Below are 12223 nucleotides of genomic sequence, written 5' to 3'. Positions count from 1 at the left end.
ACTGATGTTGGGTGAGAATGAAGTGGGGTGTAGTCAGTGTTCCAATAATCAATTGAGCCTGCTTTTTGCACAATTTTGGGTCTCCTAGTTTCACTCTCCAAGTGGAAATTCTCATGCTAGTACATCCAAAGATATTTTATTCAATTGTGTGCCTCTGACTTTGTGTTAACATTTTGAGAAAGAACCACATATATTTGGAAAAGTCAAGTGTCCCAATGCTTTTTCGCCCTACACACAGAAAATCAATGTACAGGAATGTATATAAAAAAGTAGAAATGCTTTATCACTCCAACTGTACCTTAGCAGGGTAAAGCAATGTATCTATAAACATTGGTATATTTTTGTACCTTCTTGTTTGTACATCTGAAAGAACAATTTAAATATAATTATAAATAACAGCTAAGTTATTAATGAAACTTATATACAGTATGTCATACTGACCAAGAATCAGATGGAAAATTGCCAGTAGCTTTTATTACTTCAATACACACAATTTATTAAAATTATGATTTTGTGATCTGTGATTTGCCATTTGCTGTTCTTCTTCTTCTTCTTCTTCTTCTTCTTCTTCTTCTTCTCCTGGCTTGAGAGTCTATGGCTGCACATCAAACCACCTGTGAAAAAACAATATATAAAATTAGGCAGAATGATCAGAGCGGGTCAATGTAACATTTTAATCAAATCTAGGCCAAAAGCTACCAACACTCATTGCAAATTAAGTCTAATTTGAAGGTAAAAATTTTGGTCCTAACTTTTGAACCACGTGTTAAAAAATGAAAAAGCCAAGATTCCCTGGATTCAGTGGTTCAGTACAGAAAGAGAAAATGGTAGAAGTGGCATTGAAAAGTAAAAATTAGAGTGAGGAATTAACAGAAAAGAAAAGGAAAGAAAAAACTAAAACCACAAGGAATTTATGAAGTTTATATAACCTGGAACTAAATTGGATTTGCCTAGTGTATTGAACATACTGAGAGGATTTATGAGCAGGTTTCCATTTGCCATATGAAGCTCTGTAAAGCAGGCTGCCATTCGGGTGCATTCCCACACTGCACACTATGTCAATAGCGACTAAGCTAGACCATGAGTTGTTCATTATTACTCACTCATGTGCTGTGTGTAAGTTAATTCATGTATTAGCTGTGATTACTTTTTACCCCCAGGCAATAAAATGAACAAAATAACCAGTCCTTCAGAATCTATTGACAAGGCAGCCTATTAATAACCACAAGTGGCTGATAATGTAACCACAACAATGGACTAGAACGAAACCAAAATAAAAACACTCTTACGTGTGTAATCTGTCCAACGGAACGGCGCAATGGCAGTCATGGCAGTCTAATGTGGTAGCGCTTGGCATCCAATGTGGTAGTGCTTGGCCTCCTGAACATGAGACCGGTTCTCCTTGAAGGGAAACCCACTCAGCACAATCAAGGTCATGCGAGAAGCCCTACGGGCCTCAGATGTGTAAAGAAAATCCAGGTTCCTGTCCCGGATGGGGGGCAGTCATAAGTGGCTGCTCTGCCCAAGGTCTTTGGAAGGGGCCCCATCTCGTCTGGCGCAAAAACTGCCAAGAGATGCTGGCCGTGCTTCTGGCTCTGAAGCATTTTCTCTCAGATCTGAAAGGCCACCATGTGCTGAACCTTTGGACAACACATCCGTGGTCTCCTACATCAACCATCAGGGGTGTCTGTGACCTATACAAACCGGCACATAAGATCCTCTAAAAGTTCTGGAGAGAATTCTCCTGGATGGAGTCAGTCTCTTCCTGTTTTACCCCCCGCCCTGCAGCTATGGAGGCTGCGGGTGTGACCCCTGAGGGGGCACAGCTTCTAGCCTCTAGTCTCTCAGCCAAGGTGGTAGAGACCATTATCTAATCCAGAGCTCCCTCCACGAGAAGGTCGTATGCCATGAAGTGGTGCCTGTTGACTGTATGGTGCAAACTCCACCTGTCAGATCCATTTAATTGCCCAGTCGGCTCAGGGCTGGAATTCCTTCAGGAAGGAGTGCCCAAGGTGCCCTCGGTTCCCCTGTGACCTATCCTGCTTCAGGCATTCTATCCTTCTCTCTTTCAGGCCCCTAACCAGAAAAAGCTTAACCAGCTTTGCAAGCACTGGACACATACATCCACAGAATGGAGCTGTGGCAGCTTTTCATCTGCTATGGGCCCTATAAAAAGGGACTCCTTGAAAACAAGCAAACCCTCAGCAGGTGGATTGTGAATGCTATCTCATCCTCTTATGAGTCCTCTGGTCTCATTACACCTTTCAGGGTCAGAGCTTATTCCACTCAGAGTGTGGTGTCCTCTAAGGCCTTGTCCTCTGAGTGTCTATCCAAGACATTTGCAATGGCTGGTCTACGCCGCTGACCTTTGTCAGATTCTACAGTCTTGACCTTAGTGCCACTCCTGGCTCCTCTGTCCTTCGAACCTTGCTGTACCCATCTACACTAGACAGGGATTGGTCAGTCCGGCAGTATTGGACACTCGTTCCTAAAGCGTTGTTGCTGCAGCTCAAGTTCCTGAAAGGGAACGTCTCTAGGTTAAGTATCTAACCCTGGTTTTCTAAGGCAATGAAATGCTGTGTCTCCATACCACACTCCCTGTACCCCTGCAAGCACTTACTTCACTTCAAAGCTAGCGCTGTCTCCACCGCATGTGTTTTTATAGCTCCATGCTCTGAATCACGTGTGTAATCAGTCCAAGGGAAAGGCATGATGTCACTACCAGGAAACTATAAAAAGCACATGTGACGGAGCCAACGCTAGCTTTGAAAGTGAAGGAAGTGCTGCAAGGATGCAGATGGTGTGGCATAGAGACAGTGTCTCGTTCACTCAGGGAACCAGGTTTGCATAGGTAACCTAGAGACATCCCCTTCTAGGAACTCGAGCTGCATCAAAACCTTTGGGGACGACTGTCCAATACCGCCAGACTGACCAAGACTGCTTAGTGTGAAAGAGCACAGCTAGGTCGAAGGACCAAGTAGCCAGGTCAAGCCAAAACTTGACAAAGGTCAATGGTGCAGACAGCCCTCAGCACTGCCGAAGTCATGAAGGAAAGCGCTATAGGACAAGGCCTTAAAGTAGAGTGAGCTCTGACCCCGAAGGTGCGGTGAACCAGAGGACTCAAGGGAGGAGGAAATAGCCTCTACAATCCACCTGCTAAGGGTCTCCTTGTCCACATTTAAGCCCTCTAAGGGGCCATCACTTTATTCTGGAAAGCCATTGAGCTTTCATGGCCTGAAGAGCAGGAAGATAGAATGCTTGGAGCACGACTGGTCATGGGACAACAGAGAGCACCTTGGAATATACACCAGAATAGAGTAAAGGACAGCACTGGCTATGCCAGGGGTAACTCCTGGAAAGAAAGGGCCACAGAAAGGCCGAACACAGTCTTAAGTGTGAGAAACCTCAAGGCCTGCAAAGGCTTAAAGTTAGGTGCACTTCACGGCTAAGTCTCACGCAGGCACTCTGGGTTGCGAACTATCTTCAGAACTCCCGGGAGCAGCGACAGGGAAAGAGCGTACAGGCATAGCCTTGGCCATGCCTGCACCATAGCGTCCACCCCTCCAGAGGCTGAATGAAAAAGGGACGACCGGAGGGGACAAGTGCGGTGACTTTAAATTGCAACAGATCCCCTCACTCTCTGCAAATTCCCCAGGCCTTGGCCTTAACTGGGCATCTGCTCCCACATTTAACTGCTCTGGGATGTGCTGTCCACACAGAGAGCAGCTTCCCTCGGGCCCACAGCAGGATCTGAACGAGAACCACACCTAAATGCTGAAACACCAAATACTCTGATCGAGCTAGTGTCACTTTATTGACGTAGTTCAGAATGACCTACTTCAGGGTTGGCATCTCGAATCTAAGTCTTATTAGTGAGTGGTCAAGCTGTCACAGATTAAATATAGCCTGTCCTTCTTGAGAACCATGAAGCAGGACCCAGATTCCCCGAGTAGCAGAGAACCCCATAGATTGCCTCCTTTTCCAAGAGAGCTTTACTTCTTGTACCTTGACCAGAGCTTGCTCGAGCCCTGTCTACCCCGTCGAACCAGGCCCCTTGTAGGGAGTGGGGAGTATGTGTGGCGATGCTCTGTCTCTGGCCCTGTCTACCCCGTCGAACCAGGCCCCTTGTAGGGAGTGGGGAGTATGTGTGGCGATGATCTGTCTCTGGGTTTTCTGATGCCCAGACATGCTGGACTGGGGTTGGGGCTGGGACTGGGGCTGCGCCTGGGACTGAGGCTGCGCCCTCGAGCAGCCCTACAAGAGTTACGAGGGAGGAACCTCTGAAACACAGCCGACTGAACTCCTGAAAGTGGCAGGCGACCATACTTATGGTGTCGCTGAACAGACCGGGCACTATGGGGGCATCCAGCAGAACAGCCCAGAGGTGCCTCTCAGTGGAAACAAGGGTCCGACATGGACCGACCAATGGCCCTAGCGGTCTTTTTTATAGCTCTAAGAGCCAGGTCTAAAGCACGACGCACCTTTTGGTCCTAATTGCCACCTGAAGGAACTCCCTAGACTAGCTCCTGCAGCAGATCGGCCTGTTATGCCTGTAGCACCGCTATGGTGTGCAGGCAGCCAGCGGCTTGACCTGCTGTGGTATAAGCCTTGCCCACCAAGGCCGAAATTGTACGAAGGGTAACCTGGGGCAATGTCTCATAGCCCTGCTCTTTCAGCTTTACTACTTTAGCGTAGAGAGAGGAATTGGGGCTGAAGAGGTGGGCTGGATAATGACAAGGACTTAGACACTTCATAGCGAAGGTCCGGAAAAAATTGCAGGCCCCAATGTGGGGGTAGTGACATCAGCTACAGAAAGCGCTCGTCAAGTTTGCTGGATGGGTGCTGTTTCAGCTGCTTTGCCAGCCAAGCAATATCCAGCTTATGGCCCCAGAAACTACCTTCAACAGCTCCTCAAAAAGGACTGGCTGGGGAGGAAGAAAGAGAGGTCCAGTGCAGTGCTTTCCTCGTAGAAGGAAGAAACCACCAAATGGCGTGCTTCTGAAACTGTTAGAGAGTGCTGGATCAGGCAGGTGAGGAAAGAGAAAGGGACAAGCCCATCCCCGAGCCTTCTGCCAGATCCATCTGCAAGCCCCAAGACCTCGAACGTCACTCCACCTCCGCAGAGGAGGTGCCAGAGCCGTGAGAAGCAGGAGCACCCTCCTCAAAAAGCGCTCTCCGGGAGCAGAGTGTTCACATAGACATGTGAGCACAATACATCCCTCACAAACTGATCTCGCATGCTCCGCTCCCAAGCAAGCAAAACAAAGGGTAAAAGAGTGCTTACTTTTCATTTTAGCATAATTTTTTTTTTTTCGTATTTTTTACGACATTTACCATTACCATTGCTGCCCCCGCGACACTGCTGCCCCCGCGACCCGAATTACGGATAAGCGGGAGAAGATGAATGAATGAATGAATTTACCATTAGACAAACACACACAGTTCAGTTCCTGAACAAACAGAAGCTAGCATCGGCTACCTCACATGTGCTTTTTATAACTTCCAGGTTGGGATGTCACCCCACCTGTGACATTGCACCTTTCCATTGGACTGAATACACACATGACATGGACAACGCGGAAGCGTTCCCAAAGTGTTTAGACGCAGTTGGAGTTCTTGAAAGGTAACATAACAAAGAACAAAGAAAAGAAACTGAAAGAGGGAAAATAATTGTCAAGAAAATTTATTTACATGCTCATAGACTACATTTGTTCTGTGTGAATTAACATTCATTTATTCATCCATTCATTCATTTATGATATTCCTATACATTATGTTTAGAGCACATACAATATTTTCAATGATCTTTTGTATACACTTAATACTTAGATATTTTGCTCCTCTTCGCACTAGAAATCAGTTTTCTAATTTTTTCCTGTGTCTGGTTAGGTGTGTACAACTGTAGCACAAGATCGTATATAGTAGCTCAAACGCTCTTTATTCGCACAACAATGAACTTGAAACTCAAGTCATCGTGTTTATGCATATCTTGGGAACACACTCTGGATGGGTGTTTATTGCAGGGAAAGTGGCCAATGAATCACATTAAAAATAACATGTATTTTTTAAACGAATTGTTGTCTAATCTATTTAAACCGAATGGCTTGACTAAACACACCCATGGATGAATTAAATAGAATTTAGATATGCAGTAGGAGTAACATGGATGTGTTGTTATTCATTGAGTAATTCTGTGATAACTATCCTGGGAAATGCAGAGCTCTGATCTGTACAGTATAATAAATTAATGAGGAAGGAAGGAAGAAAGAATGACTGGATGGATTCATAGATAGATTCATGGATTCGTTCATAGATGGATTCATTCATTCATTTTCTCCCGCTTATCCGTAATTCGGGTCGCGGGGGCAGCAGTCTAAGCAGAACCCCGCCTTCGACTGCTGCCCAATCCTCACAGCACCGTCCCTTACGGTCCCTCCTGCAGGTGGTGAGCCCACGGGAAGGATGGATTCATGGATGATTTATAAAACATGTAAAAGTTATTATTGGTCATATATGTTGTACAGTTGTACAGCTTGTTGGAAAGTTAGGGTCCAAGGAAAACCTTAGCCCCGATTCTGCCCATGGAGTAGATCGGGTTTAGGGCCTTGCTCAAAGGCCCAACACTGGCAGCTTGGCAATGTTGAGGCAATGTTGCCCTGACCTTCTGGTCAGTAGCCCACAAACCAGCTTTAACCACTGAGCCACCACTTGTAAGTGTATTATTTGTGTTTGGACATGATGCTAGAGTTACTCATGTATTCTTTGTGTGTGTGCTCGGTGTCAGGTACAGAAAAGTGTGCGTGTCATTCATGAGAGAAGAGACAGCTGCCTACTACGCCAGCACAAACAGGTGTGGACATCTGAGAACCGCAAGCTGAGCCGAGTCAGGTAAAGAACCGAACCATACACTTTAATATCATATTATTTCAATGCACTTTCATACAGCATCCAAAATCCAACAGTTCAACAGGAAGCCCAGTTTTCATTCCTTTACTCAAACAAGATGTTTTTAAAGTGAACCAAATATATACAGTGAAGCTCAAAAGTTCAAGCACACATTAAGTCTGGGTATTATTGTTTCTTTCATTTAAAATTGGTAATGGGTTTGGAATTCTGTAATATTTAAAATAAAAAGAGTACATGTTCAACACCTTGAATATTTAATACTAGGTCTAATGTCCAGATCTCTATTTAAATGTAAGCAGGTTTGTAATATTTATCATAGGTTTGTGATTTTGCCCACCCCACTGCCACATGCAGTGAAATGCTTTATACGACTGTCCGGCATGAGGAAATAGGATGGGGAGAAAAATAAAACAAAGAAAAAAAAGAGAATCTACTAAGGGTCTGCTTATTGGCAGGAAACTCTTTTTTATATGGACCGTAGCAGACAAACAGCTTGTCCGACTTTCTCCACAGAGCAGTTCTGTGGACATATGTGCCCACTTCTTGCACTGTTCACACCCGGTTAAGCTTCTCCTGGTCAGGGTCCTGAAAATCAGGAGGATAGAATGCCAGGAGCATGGACTGGTCATGAGACGAACAAGAGGACCTTGGGAACATACCCCAGTCTGGAGTAGATAAGCCTGATAAGCATGATAAGCCACAATAGTGGACACAAAAAACCTGGAAGGAGACAACCCTTTGACAAACTGTTTTCGAAGAAATTCCAGCACTTGGCCAACTTGGTTAACTGGGTCTAAGTGGTGACCTATACACCATGTAGTGAACAGGCGCCATGTTACACCTCCCCAGCTCAGGGCTGGGGTGAAGGAAAGCGCCCCTGCCTGAGACAGAAGGTCCATCCTAGGAAGAATCTCCCAGGGAGGGTGTTCACGAAGGTTTACCAGGTTGGCAAATCATGGCTGGCCTGGCCAGCATTGGGCTACCCACTTGTGCTCTGTAAAATCTCCATATTTGCTTCACCACTTCTGGATGGAGCCTCCACTCACCAGGCCTCGGCCTTTGCCTCGAAAGGGCCTCTGCTTCTTGATTCACCCACCCTAAGGATATATAGTGCTCTTAGTGAGAGCTGCTTTCCTTGGGCCCATGTAGGTGGTTGATGTAGGAGACCACCGATGTGTTGTCTGTATGGACCAGCACATGATGGTCCCTTAGGTCTGAGGGGAAATGCTTCAATCCTGGAAGCACGGCTAGCCTCCAACCCGTGAGGGAGCCCCCAACACGGGGCCCTGTAACAGGAACCTGGGATCTCTCCACATGTCTAAGGGCCGTAAGGCCTTGATTGTGCTGAGTGGGTTACCCTTTTCCCTGAGCCACCACTGTAGGGGTTGCATGTATTGAAGGCCAAGTGGCACCAAATTGAATGCAGCTGCCATCAGACCCAGCAGTCTTTAAAGCTGATTTACAGTGAGTAGCTGGCCCTCTCTCACTCTCCTGACTGCCGTGAGGATAGACTTGACTCGTGCAGGACACAGTTGCGCACGCATAACGGTCGAATCCCACACTACGCCTAGATAGATGTTTTTTTGTACTAGGAGAAAGTAAGCCTTTCTTGGCGTTCAGTCTTACCCCTAATTCCTTTATATGGGCAAGAACATGATCTCGATGCCAGGTCACCAGGTGCTCTGATCAAGCTAACCTAAGGAACTTCCTGTGTAACAGAAGGATGGATACGTGAAAATAAGTGTCCTTCAGATTAATCATGACAAACCAGTCCTCGTCTTGAACCTGAGTCTTAATACAGAACGGTGAAGCTGACGTAGATCTAAAATTGGACGCAGCTCCCCATCCTTCTTTGGGACGATTAAAGTTCCTGAAAGGGAACTCACATTGCCTAGAGGACTGTTTGGGGTCAAACAAATGGAAAACCATGAAATGAAAATGAAAACCAGCTGGGATGGCATGTCATTGCAATAGAGCTTTATACTAATGGTGAAACTGAAACAGAAAGAATATATAAATAGATATTTCATATGAGTTTTTTAAGTCACTCTGGATAAGGGTGACTGCCAAATGCCAAAAGTGTAAATATAAATGACACTGCTTTGAAACTGCTATGAAAGCTTTTCTATTGAAGCATATGTTCAATTGACACTCGGAAATGGATCATAAGGTTTTGCACAAAATTGTGGAGTCCATGCCAGCCTGAGTGCATACTGCCATTAGATTTAAATGGAATGTAAATAAAAACATACTAAGAAAATAAAAGTTTATACTTGTCACTCAGGATGTTGTAAATAATGCAATTCAACAGAATAGCTTATCAGAGTGGGGGAAAATGCATAATAGAATAATCACATTTTGGATCCCACTGTATATTTAGTAATTATTACTGCAATCAAAAATGATGACAGAGCACAAGCATGTGTATTAATTTATTAAATATTAGAATAAATTGGAATTAAAGCTTAAAAAACCAGAAGACATAAGACAATGATGATTAAAAGATATTTAAAGTGAATTACAAAAATGATATGCTTTTTTTCTTTTTTTTTTGGGTTCTTCCATTAGGGGTCGCCACAGGGATCATCCATTTCCATATACCCCCTGTCCTCTACATCTGCCTCTTTCAAAACAACTACCTGCATGTCTTTTCTCACCACATCCATAAACTGTCTCCTCGGTCTTCCTCTTTTACTCCTTTCTGGTTGCTCCATCCTCAGCATTTTTCTCCAGATATACTCTATGTCCCTCCTCTGCACATGTCCAAACCATCTCAATTGGGCCTCCCTCATCTTGTCTCCAAAATGTCCTACATTTACATTTACATTTGCTGAATTTAGCAGACGATCCTACATAAGCTGTCCCTCATATAAACTAATTTGTAATCCTGTCCATCCTCATCTCTCCAAATGAAATCTAAACATCTTCAGCTCTGCCACCTCCAGATCCACCTCCTGTCTTTTAGTTAATGCAACTGTCTCTAAACCATACAACATCGCAGGTCTCACCACAGTCCTATAAACTTTTCCTTTTACTCTTGCAGACACTCTTCTATCACAAATCACTCCTGCCACTCTTCTCCACCCATTTCACCTTGCCTGCACTCTTTTCTTCACTTCTCTAACACTCTCCATTACTTTGCAATGTTTACCCCAGGTACTTAAACTCATCCACCTTCACCTCCTCTTCTCCCTGCAACTGCACCACTCCACTGCCCTCCCTCCCATTCACACACATATACTCTGTCTTACTCCTTCTGAATCATTCCCCTTCTCTCCAGCATGTACCTCTAGCTCTCCAGGCTCTTCTCAGTCTGGCTTCCACTACTCTTTCTCATAACTTCATGGTGTGACTGATCAACTTTATTTCCCTTTAATTACTGCAGGTCTGCACATCTCCCTTATGTTTAAAGATCAGTACCAAGACACTCCTTCTCCATTTCACAGGCATCTTCTCACATTTAAAAATCTTGTTAAACAATCTGGTTAAAAACTCCACTGCCATCTCTCCTAAACATCTCCATGCTTCTACCGGTATGTCATCTGGTCCAACTGACTTTCCACCCTTCATCCTCTTAATCGCTGCTTTTCCTTTCTCCATACTAATCTATCTCCTGCTTCACTATCTCCACATCATCCACCCTTCTCTCTCTCTTATTTTTCTTTATCACCTTTAAAGCCATCCTACAGACCACCATACCGATGCTGTCTAGTTACACTTTCCCCTGCCAACACCTTACCGTCTCCAATCTCCTTCAGGTTGCATCTCCTACATAGAACATAGTCCACCTGTGTGCACCTTCCTCCACTCTTATACGTCACCATGTGCTCCTTCTTCTTCTTAAAATAAGTAATCACTGCCAGCAATATCTACCACCTCCTCATCACCTCTGTTCCCTTCACCAACATGCTCATTAAAGTCTTCCCCAATCCATAATCTTTCTTTCCTAGGTACACGCTCCACCATTTCATCTAACTAAGAATTCATTCTATCTAAGAATTTTTCATTCTCCTTCATCTCACAACTCACTTGTGGAGCATAGGCACTGATGACATTTATCATCACACCTTCAACTTCCAGCTTCATGTTTATCACCCTATCAGAAACTCTCTTCACCTCCACTACACTCTTACTGTATTCTTTCTTTAGAATCACCCCTACACCATTTCTCTTTCCATGCACACCATGGTAGAACAGTTGAAACCCACCTCCAATGTTCCTGGCCTTACTGACTTTCCACTTGTTCTCCTGAACACACAACATGTCTACATTTCTCCTCTTCATTATATCAGCTACCTCTTTCCGTTTACCAGTCATAGTACCAACATTTAAAGTATCCACCCTAACCTGCACTGCCTTACACTTCTTATTTCTCTGCTTTCTCTGCTTTCTCTGCTGTCTCTGTAGATACAATACCTATGGTGGTCGTTGGTAACACGGGCCTCGAACGATCCAGTATGAATTTCTGATTTGTGATCACCATAATTGATTTGGCACATGTTCTATCCTGGATGCCATTCCTAACACAACCCTCCCCATTTATCCGAGCTTGGGACCGGCACCAAGAGTGCACTGGCTTGTGCAACCCTAATGGCTGTGTTAACTTTATTTTTTAAATAAAGGTTACTAAAAATACTTGTTTAAGTAATTGTATGTGCAATGGTGTATTTTTGAATAATATTATGAAGTAAAATGTTCTTTTAATAATTTTCTGGTTTGTTTATATTTCTCTGATCAATTTAGATTTGTGTTAACATTTTATTATTATTTTTTTATTTATTCATCGTCAGTAACTAATTTATCATGATCAGGGTGACTAATCACAGGAACACTGAATGTGAGGTGGGAATACACTCTTAATGGGATGTCAGTCCATCACACTGCACCACACACATTCACCTACTCATTCACAAGTAGGGGCAATTTGGCATAATCATATCATCTACCAGCATGCTTTTGGGAAGTGGGAGGAAAACGGACTTGAAGGAAACTCACACAGGGAAAACATGAAAATGGCTCAGGTGCAAAAGAGCTGTGAGAGGGCAACATAACCTGCTATTCAAACATGTTAACCATACTTCAGAGCATCAGGGTATAGGGTTGGATTAGGAGACTGTGTTTTTCTGACTGGGAAAAGTGGTTATGGAAGACAAATGACTGAATATTTTATATATTATATATTAATGTGTTTTTATTTTATTATTTTTATAAGCTAAATAGGCATGAACAGACTGTGATAATCTGTTATTGGACTGAGATACAGGAATTGGACTTTGGAACTAGACTAAGATTTTAGTTTTGGATGGAAACATTGGTA

General features: G+C 44.0%; 1 protein-coding gene across 2 annotated transcripts in view; it reads left to right on the top strand.

Moving 5' to 3' along the window:
• The window catches only part of LOC310724012 (coiled-coil domain-containing protein 148-like), a 129761-nt gene that overhangs the window by 20307 nt on the left and 97231 nt on the right, over window positions 1–12223 (top strand). For both annotated transcript variants that reach the window (XM_083537751.1, XM_083537750.1), the window contains exon 4: window positions 6785–6888. In XM_083537751.1, coding sequence (XP_083393877.1) covers window positions 6785–6888 — 104 coding nt within the window. The remainder of the gene's footprint in view (window positions 1–6784; window positions 6889–12223) is intronic.

The sequence above is a fragment of the Silurus aristotelis genome, assembly GCF_946808225.1.
Source record: "Silurus aristotelis genome assembly, chromosome: 3".
Taxonomy (NCBI): domain Eukaryota; kingdom Metazoa; phylum Chordata; class Actinopteri; order Siluriformes; family Siluridae; genus Silurus; species Silurus aristotelis.
The sequence above is the reverse complement of the archived record's forward strand: the minus strand, read 5'-3'. Positions and strand labels throughout refer to the sequence as shown.